General features: G+C 35.9%; 2 protein-coding genes and 1 pseudogene across 2 annotated transcripts; 1 reads left to right on the forward strand and 2 right to left on the reverse strand.

Annotated features, from left to right (window-relative positions):
* Window positions 1-258: 258 nt before the first annotated feature.
* On the reverse strand, window positions 259-3670 carry LOC114752764 (acyltransferase-like protein At1g54570, chloroplastic; the record flags this gene model as incomplete). The annotated part of the gene is made up of 3 exons (XM_028941467.1): window positions 3112-3670; window positions 756-914; window positions 259-363 (listed from the first exon to the last, which is right to left on the reverse strand). Coding segments are annotated over exons 1-3 (652 nt in total), but the record flags the coding sequence as incomplete, so codon positions are not given.
* Window positions 3671-9619: 5949 nt separating this feature from the next.
* Window positions 9620-10685, forward strand: LOC114752765 (CASP-like protein 1F2; annotated as a pseudogene).
* An 803-nt stretch (window positions 10686-11488) lies between these two features.
* Window positions 11489-14165, reverse strand: LOC114752766 (uncharacterized). The gene is made up of 11 exons (XM_028941468.1): window positions 13964-14165; window positions 13766-13840; window positions 13612-13678; window positions 13404-13534; window positions 13223-13319; window positions 13061-13127; window positions 12735-12833; window positions 12482-12571; window positions 12241-12395; window positions 12054-12155; window positions 11489-11965 (listed from the first exon to the last, which is right to left on the reverse strand). The coding sequence occupies exons 1-11, from the start codon at window positions 14163-14165 to the stop codon at window positions 11773-11775; spliced, it is 1278 nt and encodes a 425-aa protein (XP_028797301.1). The 3' UTR covers window positions 11489-11772.
* Window positions 14166-16065: the final 1900 nt, after the last annotated feature.

Raw genomic sequence — 16065 nt, forward strand, 5'->3', positions numbered from 1 at the left:
GAAGGCATAAATGGAGAAAGACAGTTTTTTTTTCCTAATTTTGGTGAAAGAGAAAGACGCCATGTTGGTGCTTGATCTATGGTAAAATGATTGGCTTTGAAAAAGTTTCAGTGCCTGGGGCGAAAACTACTTTTCATATTCAGATTTTCTTTTTGTCCCGCATTTCAAGGCATATGTAGCTTTCGGGATAGAAAATAAACCCACGCATCTAGCATGGACATCAAGTAAATACTATAACTTGAGAAACAAAAATCAAACCTGCCATCAAACCGAGAAAATAAGGCAGGCCAGGAGATATTTGGCCAGGCATAGTTTCCAACAATGGGGTTAGAAGTTGCAGCTGTGACCTGTCGAATGAAGTAGCTGCCAAAATGAGCATTTGGGTGAGGAACAGTTAGGTATTTGTGGTCATCCATTCATTGACATGTACAGTGCGGCAGAGACATTCACGTATATTGTTCTTACAAAACTCGGGATCAACAACACTACCAATTACAATAAGTTTCATCATTTCATTTCATTTCCCCTGGCATTCCTTTAACTAAATTTTACTGATGAGTATACATATACCACACAACAGAACTGCAATTCACCGTGCAACTTACTCAGCATTTCCTGATGTACAGCTCTCACTTTTGTTCATGCTTATGGTGTTGAATTATCGTCCTGATTTGACTATTCGTTGCCGATGATTAACAAAACCAAAAAAGATAAAACTTTGGCTACATCTTAGGAAGTTGGAGGTTAAAATTTACCTGGGTTGGCCAAAATTAATACCAGATCAATATCAGGGTTACGGGCAGCAACAGCCAGGGCAAGGCATGCTCCTACAGAATCACCCACAAGGTATATGGGTCGTTTTGGCGAGCGTTGATTCTCTGACCTAACAGTTCTCTCAACCATCTTCACAAGCTCTGCAATAACCAACGGGGGAATAGACACAGACAATATGCAAAGTCAGTGAAAAACGACATGTTATAAAGAGACGAGGGGAAAAGAGAAGGACCGTAAATGGTGTTCGATCCATAACCGGAATATGCAAGCACCATATGTCATAATCCTTCATTCAGGAAAAGAAAGAATATTTCTCACAAACCAGTCAACAAATTATCTCTTTTTTCTCATAAACAGTTAGCATAAATAACATTATTAGAGTAACATCAAGAAGCAAGCAGAAACAGTTTGGCTTCCAATTATTTGTCTGGTCAGTTACAAAGTGAACTCCAATCATAACATGAAGGTTTTGAGTACCTTCCCAGCTTCTTATGACTTGAGATCATTCCAAGACCGACGCCATCAATCCCTAAAACATTAATTATGACGTAAGCATACTTTCATGAATATCATTTGTCATAATTCATATTTTGATTTCATTAAAGTGGGTCAATATTCAATAATACTAAACGCTTGTAAATGACATACGTAAAGGAAATCTATTTGCTGAACTAAATATCTCTCTTTAATTTAATTTTTAGGTTGAACTAAATCAAAATAAACTTCTATTCATCCTCTTTTAGGCCATGACTTCTACGTATCCTTGAAAGCCACATATGGTCACCGCCAGTCGACACACCATGGTGCCCTTCCACTCCCCCCGCCCCCCCCCCCCCCAAAAAAAAAGGAATAAATACGCATTCCACCACCCAACTGACTAAGTTAAAATAAGATTCAAAGTAAAATTACGATTATTGAGTTATAACATTAATTTAATCTCATTAATAAAGGTACTTGTTTTTATCGCATATATATGACATCATATGAAAAGTTATCCCCTTAACCTTTATATTTTTATATCAGAAAAACAGTGTGGGCCTATGAAATGCATGAATATAGAATTTGAGAAATATGAATAATATGAATGGCATGAATATAGAATTTGAGAAATACTGTTCTTTACCTCAAAATTATTATATATAATTTGAATAAGAATTATAAAAGAAACCCTGTTACGCTGCTGTTTATTTTTTTAAAAAAAAAACTTCACCCGTTTTCACAAATGTGAAAACCACATAATAATGATCACCAGCCTACATTTAGAGGACCAAAAAGAAAATAAAAATTCTTCCTATAATTAGGACATAATTTTAATATAAAAATTATTTGACTAATTTTATTAAATTAAAAAAATTTCTTAAGTTATTTATTTATAACAATTAGTTATTATATTTTTCAAAATATCATTACTAATTATATGTATTAGTTAAAAATATTATTTAATAAAATATTTAATATTTACCCTCACAGCAAAAATTGCTGTAATAAAAATAGAGCAAGCAATAGCATACGGCATCCAAGCAAGGAAACTGCCAAAGCACTGGGTCACTTCAAGCCATAATGCATCTGCTTAAGCACATGTCCTGGCACGATAGCCAGTAGCCACTGCTTTCACTTTGAAAACGTCTGACCAATTACCCTTCTTTTATTATTATCATATTATCATTGTACCTTTTCAAATCCATGTCCGGCAAAACCGCATCTCTTTTTATGTATAATAAATAAGGGAAAATCTAGGGCTAGGGACTCGAAAGTGCTACTAGGGATACGATACTTCTTCTGCTGTTTTTTATTTTTTATTTTTCCGGCCAGGAAGGGATCCTGTATACTTCTCCTAACGTGTACATAAAACATGCGCATCAGGCACCAGCGCTTCTCCAGAAACAACTAAAATTTGTATAATTCTTTTTTAACATAAAACTTAATTGCAAATTTCCAGGGGAAAAAAAAAAGAAAGATTGCAAACTAAATCATAACAGGCGCCACTTACATTCCTAAATTGGAAAATGACAAAAAAGCCCATAAAAATTAGAAAATTTCACATTAAATATTTTCACAAAAATTTGTTATTATTTATAAATTAAGAGTTATCAAATCTTATAACAAATCTTAATTTGAAATTCTCTCATTTTCAAAGTTTTTATTTGTCATTCTCACTATTTAATTAGAAAAAAAAAAGATAACAAAAGCATACAAGCATACTTTTTCTTCCATTCAAAAATTAAAATTAAAAACATACTAAATAAAAAAGGTACTTGGCAACATTTAAAACCATAAATTGTAACAAGTTAAACCAAACACTAAAGAGGGAGTGGTCCCCAATCGTTGGGTACTAACCAGGAAGGAAGAGCAGCAGGGGAGAATTATTGAATCGGGAACCAACGTCTAATGGCGAAAACCAGCGAGGCGGTCCACCGTCCGGCCTGATCATCTCCTCCGATTCCTCCAAGTACGCCTTCCATCCTTTCCTTTCCTCATTCGCCTGCTCCCACCACTCACTCCCTTCCTCCACCACCGCCCTTTCCACCCTCATTCCCTCTTCTTCTCCTCGCTTCTCCAATATCCCCGTGGCCGTCGACCGAGTGGCCTCTTCCACCGACACCGCCAATCGCCAGTTCGCAAGAGGTATCCGATTAGATTTGAACCTCCCGGCCGATGAGGTCGCCTCGTACCGGAGACACGGTGGACAACCGCCCGGGAATACAGAAGCTGCAAGGGGCGCCATGGCTCTGTTCTTCCAGATTCGAAAAAAGCGTATGAAGCACGATCGAATACAGCTAATTAATGATAAGACAATGATTCTACAGTTTATCAAACTGAGCTGCCAGGAGCTTTACTTAGTTGACGGAGGGTGACAGACCGCTTAAAATATACACACCTATATATAATATCGTTCAATATATAGTTGGAAAGGGGGAGGCGGGGAGGGATCCATGGACACGCTGGCTCTTCCAGTATCATCATTTGATGTTTGACAATTTCCCAATGGTCCAAAAGAAACGGAGGCAAATTTCCCGGTTTCTTATTTCCTGTGGAGTTTTGTCCTTAATTTGTTTTTTGGACAGCGCGACTCCCATAAGACGTTGAACTTAATATCTGGACAGCGCGACTGATGTGATATTTCCAATCAGCTACTTAATATTACTTTCCATTCTTAATAATATAAGAGTTAGTAATAAACTTATTTTAAAAAAAATTTATTGAATTAGTTATTTGTAATAATTAAGTGTTATTTTCTCTAAAATATCTTTACTAATCATATCTATTAACTAGAACTACTATTTGATTGAACACTTAATATGTAAAGACTACAAGGATTATTTTGGAAAAAATGGATAAATATGAGAGGCAAAATAGATTATGATTTTATATTTATAATAAAATAAAAGTTAAACAATATCTTATATTAAGGATCGGATTTCAAAATTTTGAGGAATTGATATTTTATAAATATTGTTAAATAATTAAAATGTTTTTATATAAAAAAGCTTATTAACAAATCATGAACCAGTAGTAACAAATGTTGAACAGCAAATAATAAGAAGTACAATTACAATAACAAATTATTTATTAACAAGTTATAAATTAACAATGGTAAGTGTTGAACAGCCAATAACAAAAAATACACTGATAATGACAAATTTGATATTTTTTTAAAAATTTGATATAAAGGCATCTTAGCCATTTATTTATATTTGAAAAATATCATATCAAACGCTACTTCATTGGTACTGAAAAATATTTTAGGATACTATGTGTGTGCTAACTGTCAGATACTAAGTGTTTATAACAAATATTTTAGAGCTCAAATTGGACCCAAAATTATATTAAAATAGATAGTACTGAAGAAATATTTCAAAATAATAAATGACACTAAAAAAAATATTTTATGATGTTAGATGTTTATTTTAAAAAAAAAAAAAAGTGTCACTCGACAATTTTCCATAGTAAAACCGTGTAGTTTAAAGCAAACAAGCATAGCAGATGGGAAGGGGCAAAGGAGAGAAGACAGATTGACCCCCGCCCCCAAGAGTCATCTTCCAAAACCTTCCTTGACGTTGATATCTAACAAGTCCCATCCGACACATTCGTTTTTCATTCATAAAATCAAAAGTGCATCTACCCATCGATTGTGGTTCAACGGTAAGAACTACACCTTCTTATTTAAAAAAAGGGGATTTGATTCCCGTCACGGCATTTGGGAGGCATCTTATAATTGACGTGCCTAAATTAACACCTGAACGTATAATAGGTTTGTCATGCCCAACATAATATCACTTATAAGGAATCATTCAAGCACCTTGTTCTTGATTTAGATTGAGCAGAAACCGCTGTCTAAAATTTTCATACCAGTTAAACAGGAAAAGCAAAAGTGCGTCTTTATGTTTTTTTTAATAAAATACTTTAATATCTCTTGTATTTTATCTTAATTATACGAATCTCTTTTCGTTAACAATATTCTAAAAAGATGATTTTTTTTAATTAAAATTTATGTTGAAATACTTTCTATTTACTAATTTATCGTTCATAATACTAAATTCTTAAATTTTAATTAAAACTATTTTGAAGAATTTAAGATTTGCTCCTTTACTTTAATTTTATTTTTTATTTTTACAAATTGTTGCTTGTTTAATATTTTCATCATATTGGGCCAAAAAATTGAGTAATTTAATTAATGCAAACGTAAAAAAAATAATTGACTAGAAATTTGATTAATTCTTTGATTGTAAATAGGTTATAAATATTTGCAGCAGTTTTTTAAAAAAATTTAAACTATATATTTAATTGATTTATATAATTTTCTAAACTTACATAATTTATATTATATGATGAAAAAAAAGTATTCAAAATATTTTCTAGCCTATTTAAAAGAAACCTTAAATTTTAATATTTTACGAAGAATTAAAATTATATAATTCTATAATATAATCAAAATTAAAAATTTTATAAGATATTAAAAATTTTGAAAATACATGTATTATAACTATGTTTTGTTGTATCAAAAATTACCTTTTTATAGATATAAATATTTAAATAACATTTTATGTTAAATAGGGATATTTTCGTCAAAATAAATGTTTGAAAGTCAAATCTAACAGCCAACTAACGGTTTCTTAGATGGATGGAAACAAAATCTTAAAAGTATAAGGGAGGTTTGTGTAACATACGTTTTAATTTTAAAAGAGGTTTATATAAATTTTCAAAATAGATGAGAAGTTTCTGTAATTTAACTAAAATAGAGGGATGTCAATATATTTAACTCTTTATTTTTTCTATTTCATGCTCGACCAGCGATCAATTTGGTGTATTTAGATTTTGTTTAAAATGTCCAATTTTAGCATATTGGCCTTTTTAATTTTGTACTTGTTTTCTCTTATTGAATAAATTGCCTTTATATCTTTACTCTTTTTTTTCCCCTTTCATTGTTCTTTGGTTAGTTTTTTTGTGTCGCCAAACAAGCACACTTACTAGACAAATAAAGATATAGGCTGGTTTATTTGAAATTTAAATTATACCGGGGAAAAAATGATCAACCCCCAACGTGTCCCGTCTTGGATCAGACTTTCCAGTTTGGCTTCGAACTTAGACGATCCCTTTTTGCAAATCTCAGTGAAAACCGAACAAGCGAAAGCCAAGACGTTCACGACTTCGCGTTGCGTAGATTTCTTCTTCTTCTTTTGACGTACGGTCCCACATTCTTTTCATATTTATGATTGAAATCATGAATAAAGAATATAACAAATGTGGCAATGTGCGTTCCAATTATAGGGTCGTGTCGTGATAAAACTGTTTTTAAAAAGTGCATACTTTCTATATTCTCAATTTTTGCTAATCTTTTATTTCAATAATATAATAAACTATACCTAAATCTCATTCCCGTGATAATGTATACAAGCCATTAACACGGAAAATGCCTTGTCTTCTATATTCGTGCCGATTTTTTTTTTTTTGGGGGGGGGGGTTCCGCCATCATCGTTACACAAGGGCGTGATGCACTAGAAAATATGCAAGTGAAATTGAGTTATATAAATTAACCTCAGGAGAAACTTAACTAGCTTAATCAATTTACTATTTGGTGGTTGATTTCTATAAGTGATCGGGAGTTTGACAGCTTTTTTCATCGCCGAAATCTTCGGCCCCTTGTCCAGTTCTGAAGTGATTCTCCCTCGTCCGGGCTGGGCTTTTCTCTTATGGGCCAAGCTTTCTTCTACCATGAATACTTTAAAAACCAAATACATTTTTTTGGGCCAACAATTAAAGCCCTTGAATATCATTGAAATCCGTAAAGTACAGTGTCAAAGTGTCAGTGTCAAGCTTTAAGGAAATAACAGATTAGAATTTTCCAGTGTCCAGTTATTATGATGCCACTTCACATGATCAACCTTCCCTCGCAAGGCTGATTTAATGTTTTTTTAAAGACTAGAAATTGCATGTAGCGTTGAAATGAATGTTTTTGTAAGGGGGAAAGCCGCGTGTCAATTCAGACTTTACTAGTAACAGTTCCATGCCTTTTGATTACATAATTAACTTGTCATTAGCCATTAGCCATTAGCCAATGAGGCAAGCACGCGACATATATGGAGTAATAACACTCAGTCATGTCTCGTGCTTTAAGGTGGGATGATCATTTTCTTTTGCATCCATCTTTATGTTGACTGGTCTCTCTTTCCTTTTTCTCGCTTGTTAAATAAACACTTTTAATTCTGTGTATTCAAAATCCACATGGGCACGCAATACAATAATGCTAAACAGAAATGTGCCAACCCTAGACATTTCAAACAATAGACTTGATGACTAGAAGACGTTTTCAAGGCAGCAACAGATTTTGCTCCCAACCGCCTCACAGGAAACTCCAATCTCTTTCTTTTTCTTAGAAAAATTTGCTTCCAGAAGCGCGAGGTTTTGCTGAGCAAGTAAAGTGGAAAAGGGACCAATTGATCTTTATTACTCCCTCCGTTCCTTATTATAAGAGACATTTGATGCTTATGGCATGTTCCTATATATAAGAGACACTTACAAGTTGTCTCTACTTTTTTGTTTTAATTTACTATTTTACCCATATTTATTATCTCCAACTCACACTCTCTCTCCCTCCCACTTCTCTTTCTTTTAATAATTTAATTGTTCTCTCTCATGCTCCATCTCCTTATTAATGAGGGCATTTTTAGAAAAAAAATTATACTTTTTACATATTAATTGTTCTTAACTAATTTTAACTATTTTTTTGATCAACGTACTTCGGTTATTTGTCTCTTATAATAAGAAACGGAGGGAGTATATAGCAGCGAAGTGGTTCGTCTCTGTTGAAGTATTATGGACAGTATGGTGAAAGTGGCCTCTTAACTTGCTTGAAGCTCGGAAATCGGATATATTAAAGAATGGGGATCTGCCTTGTTGTGGTAAGTGTGCATCACATCAAGACCAAGTCATCAACGTGGCTGACTTCAATGGTATCTATCAATGCTTCAAGCTTTTCGCCTTTCATTGTGGTTGACTATCTCATTGCTGTCACTATGACAAGCGAGACACGTAATCAATGTGATAGGAAATGTTACCCATAGGCTGCGCCAATCCTATGTTTCGATAGTTTCAAAGTGCTAATTGCCCTGAAGCAGGGAAATGGAGAGAATGAGGAACAGGGATTTTCTCATCACTGGAATAAGAATTTGTCAAGTATCACAAAAATTTAGCTGACAATAATTCAATCTCGTGCCTAATTGAGATGTGATATTATGTAACGTCGTGCAGAACGAAATTGTACTTCCCATTGTCTCATGCAAAAAATAAAGAAGATTGTTCAATCTCGATCACAAAATACCACATATTATCCTTGTTTGCGAGTTCAACTGCAAAAGAGTTGGACACACTTACAAAGGGAGGGGTTCGACCTTGGAGCACATCACAATGCTAGGGAAGACATCTTTGAAGTCAAGATCTCAGCTCGTAAACAATGAGATCCCCCATCCTAGTTTAATCTATAATGCTGGATAGGATTGGAGTTAAGAGTTAGTTGATGTATCTTTGGATAGTGGGTGAGCCAAACTTTTTTTTCTAAAATTTAGTTCACAAAAAAAAAATCACATATCAAAAAGTGATGTAAAGTTCAGTCTACTGCTCAAACTAGTTGTTCTTTTCTTTTTAAATAATTTCTGCTTTGAAATAGAAAAGACTGTTTATAAATTCCTAATGTATCATTTAAATATAACAACTATATATTTTAAATCATTCCTGTCATAAAAGCGAGACTATTCAAATAACTAAAAAGAAAAAAAAAGGCAAGGGATGGTAGCACTATTTTCATCATTAATTTTATTAATCTTTATTAGCTACAAAATTGTCAAGAAAAAACAATTAACGATTTATTTTGTGCTTTGAACTTTTAATACCTTATACATATAAAGTATTTGGAACGAGTCACTTTCTTCACATATTTGAACAATTTTATCATTTTAAACTAACAAGTAATATTAATAAATATATTTGCTGACAATTAACTAGCAGCAAATGATTAACATGTTAAGAGATAGGTATCCCTCAGCAAGAATGCGTTGTTGGTCATGTTCAGCATTTTTTGGTCGCCCGTAGGGCCTAAGCATACGTGTTTGGGGCGTTGGAGTCAATTGAGGCTTACAAGCAATGCACACCGATAGGCTGCCCCCATATCTTGGGCATAATGCCAGATCTGGAACTTGCAATTCTTCAACATCACATTTTCTTCCTTGTCATCTTCTTCACAACATTGAATCAGTCGGCCCCACAGCCATGAATGGCGATCCCTCCCCCCCCCAGGGGACTCAGACTAGTTCTCATTTCTTGCTATAAAGCCAGAAGCCCTGCCTCTCCATTTTCATGCCTTTTTATTTCTGCGTTTTGTACTCTTCTCCATATCTTGGAGATCTCAGCAGCTGAGACATGGCTGACCAGTGGAAAGCTGATTCGCTCATGGCGGTCGCTGCATCAAGCCCAACCCCACCACCGCAAAACATGACGTTCTTCAAGGCTCAGCACATTCTCAGAGGCCTAGCTGTTCTGTTTACTGCAATTTCCGTTGCACTCTTAGTCACTAACTCCCAAACCGTCACCGTCTTCATGATCCAGCTCCAAGCTCACTTTTATTACTCTTCTGCCTTCAAGTAGTATCATTTTAATTATTCCAATCTCAAACGAACCTTCCCATTAACTAATCCTTCACGCTGGCCTGGTCTGTTAAAAACTCGTTCCTTCTTTTCTCCTGCAGATTCTTGGTTGCTGCAGACGCTATAGTGTGTGCCTCATCCGCGGCCACTCTGATTGTGATTCGGCTTCTGAAGAAACGCCGGGCAATACCACAACGCAGGCAGTACTGTTTCTAACTGTTTTTGCATGATATTGTAAGTCATGTGTGTTTGTGTATTATAGTTAAATAGTGATGAAAAGGACGATTCAGTGAAGTGGTTGATGAAGAGAATTGCAGGTGATGATGGTGCTGATGATGGGAGGGTGTGCGGCGGGAACGGCGATAGGATATGTGGCGCAGTACGGAGAATCGCATATGGGATGGGACCCAATATGCGACAAGGTGGCCAAGTTCTGCAGAATCAATGCGGTCTCCCTCTCGCTCTCCTATTTGGCCTTCTTTGCCTATTTAGGACTCACTCTTTTGGCTCCTTCAAACTTCCTCTCCTATTCCTCACAACTAGCCACCTAACTCTCTCTCTCTCTCTCTATGTATATATCGTTAATCATATCTGTATCTATCTATCGCTTGCCGTTTGCATATACACTCTAATCGCTACTTATCAAGTACTCTTTATATATATATATATATATTTATCTTTCTATATGTATCAGTTAAATTTCATCTCCTTTCCGAGTAATTTGTTCATCCTGGCTCTGTTTGGTCAGCATGCATAAAGTGCATATGCTATTAATAAGGTGTTCGGGTAAAAGTAGTCTTTTTACAAATTGAGGCAAACTACTTCACGTAAATATGTCATAAAAACATGATTTTGTCCCCCCCCCCCCAATCCATTCGTTATTTTCTTAGTGCCGATTACCGAAAGGACCAAAAGAAGTCATCCACTTTCCCTTAAAGCTTGATCCCGTGGAGGGTTCTGATTTCACTGGTTGTAAGAACTTTTGAGGAATTTTAAATGAAAGCTAGACCTTTCAAAGGATCTACCTATATTTTTCCAAAAAAATAAAATAAATTAATACGCCCTCCGTACGTGAATATGTAAATACAAAAGTTTTATCTTCATATGGGACTGGAGAAGTAATTATTTTCCTTATTTGCAATCTGTTTGCAATCTTCTCAAAAATTACTTTTATAATCTTTAAGATATCTAAATATAATCCTCTCCTCGGTCAATTTAATATGTATTTTTCAAAAAATTGAAAAGAAGCGTCACACGTTTTTTGTTCAAAAAAATAGAAAGATAAGTGTGCTTACTAGTACATGAACATACCCATATCTATTTATTGCTCTGTACGCCAAATCATCTCCATCACGCGGTAAAAAAAAATGCAATTATTGCATGGAAATGTGGTCGTTTACACGAAATTCCATCCTGACTAAAAAGGTGTTTGGATAGAAACAAAACCATGGTTTCAAAAGTGCTTTTACAGATTACGAAGTAAATATGTGAAGGAGATTACCTCGAAAAAGTACTCCTGAAATCATGGTTTTAGGTTTCCCAAACACCCCCTAAGTCACCCAAAAAGCTGAGAAAACTGGTCTCGTTCTTCAAAGCTCCGGTTGCCTACTTTAACGTGCTGCGTATTTCTTAAACCTTGAACGAATCATCATGAGTGAGACTGATTAAGAATTTTGGCAAACGAGACTCATTTTTGGATCATTGGTGAGTATGACCAAATTTAATTGACAAATTGTTTGAGGAACTCATTCGTGCTTGATGTATCAACTTTATCTCTAGTGAGGCGTTCCACAATTTTATGGTAAGCTTCTGAACCAACCATCGAACTGGAGATTTCCGTGGCAGTTCACAATCTGTGTCTCTAATTCCTCTCAAAATCATTAATTTCGGCTTCAACCTCATCTTCTTCGCTATCTTTAAGATGTTCTTTCAAAGGTTGTCCTAGACTTTCCCAGCCTTCACTATCCCATACTGCATCTATTTCAGGCAGCTCATAGTCATCTGGACTCAATGACAGTTGAAAATCAGGTAGCTCAGGCAATTCTTGGAGACCCCTGCATCATATGTGAGCCAATCGCTTTCATCTTCCATAGAAATTTAAGGCATTTATTAGGCTAAATTCTAACAAACGAAGCTGCTTACTTCTCTTGTTCCAAGAGGTAGCCATACATCTGAGACTTCCTCGATGCAACTTCAGGAATTTTCTGCTGTAAATGTTTCATAGCACCCCAGAGGGGAGCAGCCCTTCACAAAGAGAGAGATAATCATTTTAAGGAAAAAGAGTCTTCTGGAAAACAAATTCAGACAAAATCTTAGGATCACACAAAACCTGGTCACTGGAGCTGCAACACAAAAGCTTAAGCGGGCCTTCCTGCTCTCAGCTAGAAGTTCTTCTGCAGCAAGAAAACAAGACACAGCACCAACGGGATTGCTCGGTTCATTATCCTTGTCGAGAATCAGGCCATGGTAGTAGTAGGCTGCAGCCTGACGCCACATTATAAAAATGGGCCACCCACGTATTTAATCATCCGAATTATTGGATTTTATTGAATGTTGATGGAATTACTAACCTTGGCTTCAAGGAATTTCCATTTGATGAACCGGAGATGCTTTTTTCCATAATCTTGGTTGAAGCCACATTCCAACAAGCACTGATAAGCCTGCTCTTCAAAGTTTCCAATTAACCGAAGTTAGAAGATATATCAGTGGGGGGGAAGATGTATCAGTAGACTTTAGCGAGATAATCTGAACGTATTACAAAATAAAATTAATGAGTTAAGAAGTCTAATGATGAGCAAGTATTCGGAGGTTGGAGGTGAAGACCTGACTAAAATAAATCAGTTGTTCACATGCCAACCTTCTCTTCACCGACAAAGTTGCGTTCTGACATTCAACAGCAAGGCCAAGCTGAATTTCTGTTCCCTGAATTGTCATCCAGATGATCGATTATAAGCATCCCTTGTTTATAACAAAAACTATAAGGCAGATTATTATTTAGTGAAGAAAGGGAGGTTTTATGCCATGATTGCATCTTAGCAGAAGCGCGCAGAGAAAAAGAACCATGTTCATAGTATCATGATTTCAACTAGACAATTTTAATGGCCATTTTGGTATGCTATTTGGTATGCATGGAGATGGTTTTTAAGTACCTGGCCAAGTGCTTGAATGTATAAAGCCTCTAATACACCATCCTGCAAACCGTGGGGTAAAATTTTCCTGCATGTTGTGTTGAGAAAAAGCTTAATAGTGTGTCTAAAAGATCTCCAATTCTGGTTGTAAACTTGCAATGTAGAGGCTAGAGAGAAACGCACTTAATTTCAAGTGGTATTCGAGTGAGAAGATCCCTGACACAGAACTGCAGGTATCCTGATGCCTTCAGTAACAAATCCACTGCTTCCCTCTTGCTATCTGGTAGCACAAACAGGTTCTGGTTTCACGTTGTCGGCCTTCTATAATGTGGAATAATTATAGTTTTGTGTATTAAAGCGTAACCTGAAGATACAACCCTTATTCCGGATCCTGAATGGTCCTTCGGAATCAATAACGAGTCAGCTTCTGACAGTGTAAGCATAGCCATAAGATGAACTATGGAAAGCACCTCAAACCAGGCATTTGCTACACAGCTATCCTGCAAGTTAGAGTTGATCGTTCGGGTCAAACGGGCTAAAATGATCAATAATGATGAAAGTTTTGGGATGACAGCCATACTTGTCGCCCATCCTGGAAATTTTTCCACTTGAATTTTATTAATCCCTCGAGACCATACTCTGCAAGATGAGAAAATTAAAACCCGTTTAAGAAAGGTAAGGAAGGCAAAAAAGGAGCAGCAAGGGATGTGCTTAAGTTTCTGAAACCTTTCTTAGTAAGCCCAACAAGAACGGCCAAGTATTCATTCAGAGCTCTCCGCAGTTCTGCTATGGCAGATCCCCCTACAAGAATCAATTAAACTTCATAAAAATCACGAAACCAGTGAAGAACAGAGGACCGTTGAAATATTAAAAGAGCACAAAACTAGAGCTAACGAGTGAATTCGAGTGGGAGAGGTGACTCACCAGTGTCCTCAGCCACTAGCACTATCTGATTCCGAAGGGAAGAGAACTTGTCAGCAAGATCCCCCGGAACTAGCCCTTTGAGCGCCCTATGAAGATCAGATTGGAGGGGGAATCGGATGGAGGGAACAAAAACCACCACTTCAGGGATACTTGTCTTCTTCTTCTTCTTGCCAAGTGCGTGTACAGAGTTAGTACAACCCATTATTTTGGCCGATCACTTTTTTCAAGCATAACATCCTACATTAATCAAACAACCATGTTCAAAACTCATGTCTATTACAATGACAGTGTTCCGAAGGACCAAACATTGGTGAAGATGAGAGCATGAGCGAATGGGAAATGAGGGAACTTAAAAACAAGCATGGTTGGCACATTTAACAGCGAAAGAGAGCTAGCTAGAATTCAGCTGTGCTGAAGTGGGCGAGGAATGGAAGTTAATCAGGTACAGTTTTTCTGATTAGCATATTAAAAAAATGAAAATAGAAATAAATGAATAATACACCATCCAAATGCATGAGTGGCTCCGGGACAAAAAGGACAGTTAAAACTGGTAGATTCAAAATAGGCTGATAAAACATTGAAAACCCAGATCACACTAAAGGTGGGCAAGTTGGGAAAACAGAGCAGAAGAGAATAAATGGGATATTTAAAGGGGAAGTATCTGGGACAAAGTTATAATTTTTTGATGAATTATTGAGAGCGAGGAAGTTGGAACCAGTGACTTACTGGTTACAGAGGGGAGAGAAGCAGAGTGACAGAGGCGAAGCTTCGAGGAGGGGAAGAAAACATAGTAATGTGGCCATCTCAGCTGTATAGGAAGTTCAGGAACCGAGACAGACTCACATGGCGAAAGCGTAGAATTCTCTGCATCGCTGAATTTCAGTTGGAGTAAAGAGAAGTGATATGATTTGGAACTTTTATGAAGAATATAATAAGCTGATACCGTAATCTGATTGGATGATGAGGGGTCCTATGATTGCAATATGTGGATCGGATCAGATGAGAAGGTATGCACATGGCTTTGGGACGAAGCATGCAAGAAGCAGTTTCAGACTATTATTTTTTAATACGTTAAAATGGTTCAAAACGAAAAGGCACCCAAATAAAAAAAAAAAAAAAAGCATAGGAAACATTTAAAGAAGACAAGAAAAAACTTCATTTGGGTTTAGATGAGAAGTTTAGGTGTGCCTGATTGATAATAAATACTCCTCCAATTTTAAATATAAGACTCTTATGCATACTAGTATAAGAGTCTTATATTTAAAACCAGAGGAGTATAAGTAAAATTGTAAAGGCGTGGGTTCTGTAGCCAGAAAATGCTTGATCCGTTGGTGCACAGTATACTCCAGCGTGGAAAAAGTAGTATAACTAGATCAATCTGGGAATTGCAATGATGGATCTAATGCTTTGAAAAATACCGCGTGAAGTAGTATCAAAGACGAGACTGACTTTCAGACATGCTATTTTGTTATGTTCAGAGTAAACCTTGGAAAGATACTTAGAGGCGCCTTGATTAACGTAGCCAAACTTACCGGATCATCAATATACGACCTAAATTAAAGTCAATGATTAGATTCTTAAGTTTAATATTTTTCCGGTTCTAAATATAAGACCCTTATATATTAGTATGTTTAAGGATCTTATATTTAGAACGGAACCCTTATATACGAGTATGTATAAAGATTTTATATTTAGGACCGGAAGAGTATATGAATAAAAATACAAGGTAATGAAAGAAAACGGTAGGAAGAGACATTAATGCCCCTAAATCTGATCTAATACAAACACGCACAATGAAGGTTGTTGCTGAGAACAAGGGTAAATGATTGTCATTGCAGTAATCTGCCAGCCGTCTCCATATTCAAATCAACTAGAGCTTTGTGGAGTCAGCTACACGCAACAGAAGTACAGAACCGCCATGGCTTGACATTCTCTAACGGAGGAGGAGGGAGAAGAGCACGTGATCAGCATTGGCTTAGGCTGAATTGTGATTGAAATTTAAAGGCGAGGATTATAATGAGGTGACTTGCAAAGAAAATAACTATAAAAAAATTTCTAATGATAAGTAAATACTGAAAATTATAATTATCATTATCATATTA

The sequence above is a fragment of the Neltuma alba genome, unplaced genomic scaffold (assembly GCF_004799145.2).
Source record: "Neltuma alba isolate B1F8T4 unplaced genomic scaffold, ASM479914v2 tig00007536_pilon, whole genome shotgun sequence".
Taxonomy (NCBI): domain Eukaryota; kingdom Viridiplantae; phylum Streptophyta; class Magnoliopsida; order Fabales; family Fabaceae; genus Neltuma; species Neltuma alba.

Bases quoted from the DNA above. Each gene is read 5' to 3' on its own strand.
- LOC114752766 (XM_028941468.1), bottom strand. From the start codon at position 14,165: ATGGGTTGTACTAACTCTGTACACGCACTTGGCAAGAAGAAGAAGAAG. The intron at 13,128-13,222 runs GTGCGTTTCTCT...CACAACATGCAG, and splicing joins CGAATACCACTTGAAATTAA to GAAAATTTTACCCCACGGTT. The intron at 12,396-12,481 runs GTTAGTAATTCC...ATGTGGCGTCAG, and splicing joins GGAAATTCCTTGAAGCCAAG to GCTGCAGCCTACTACTACCA.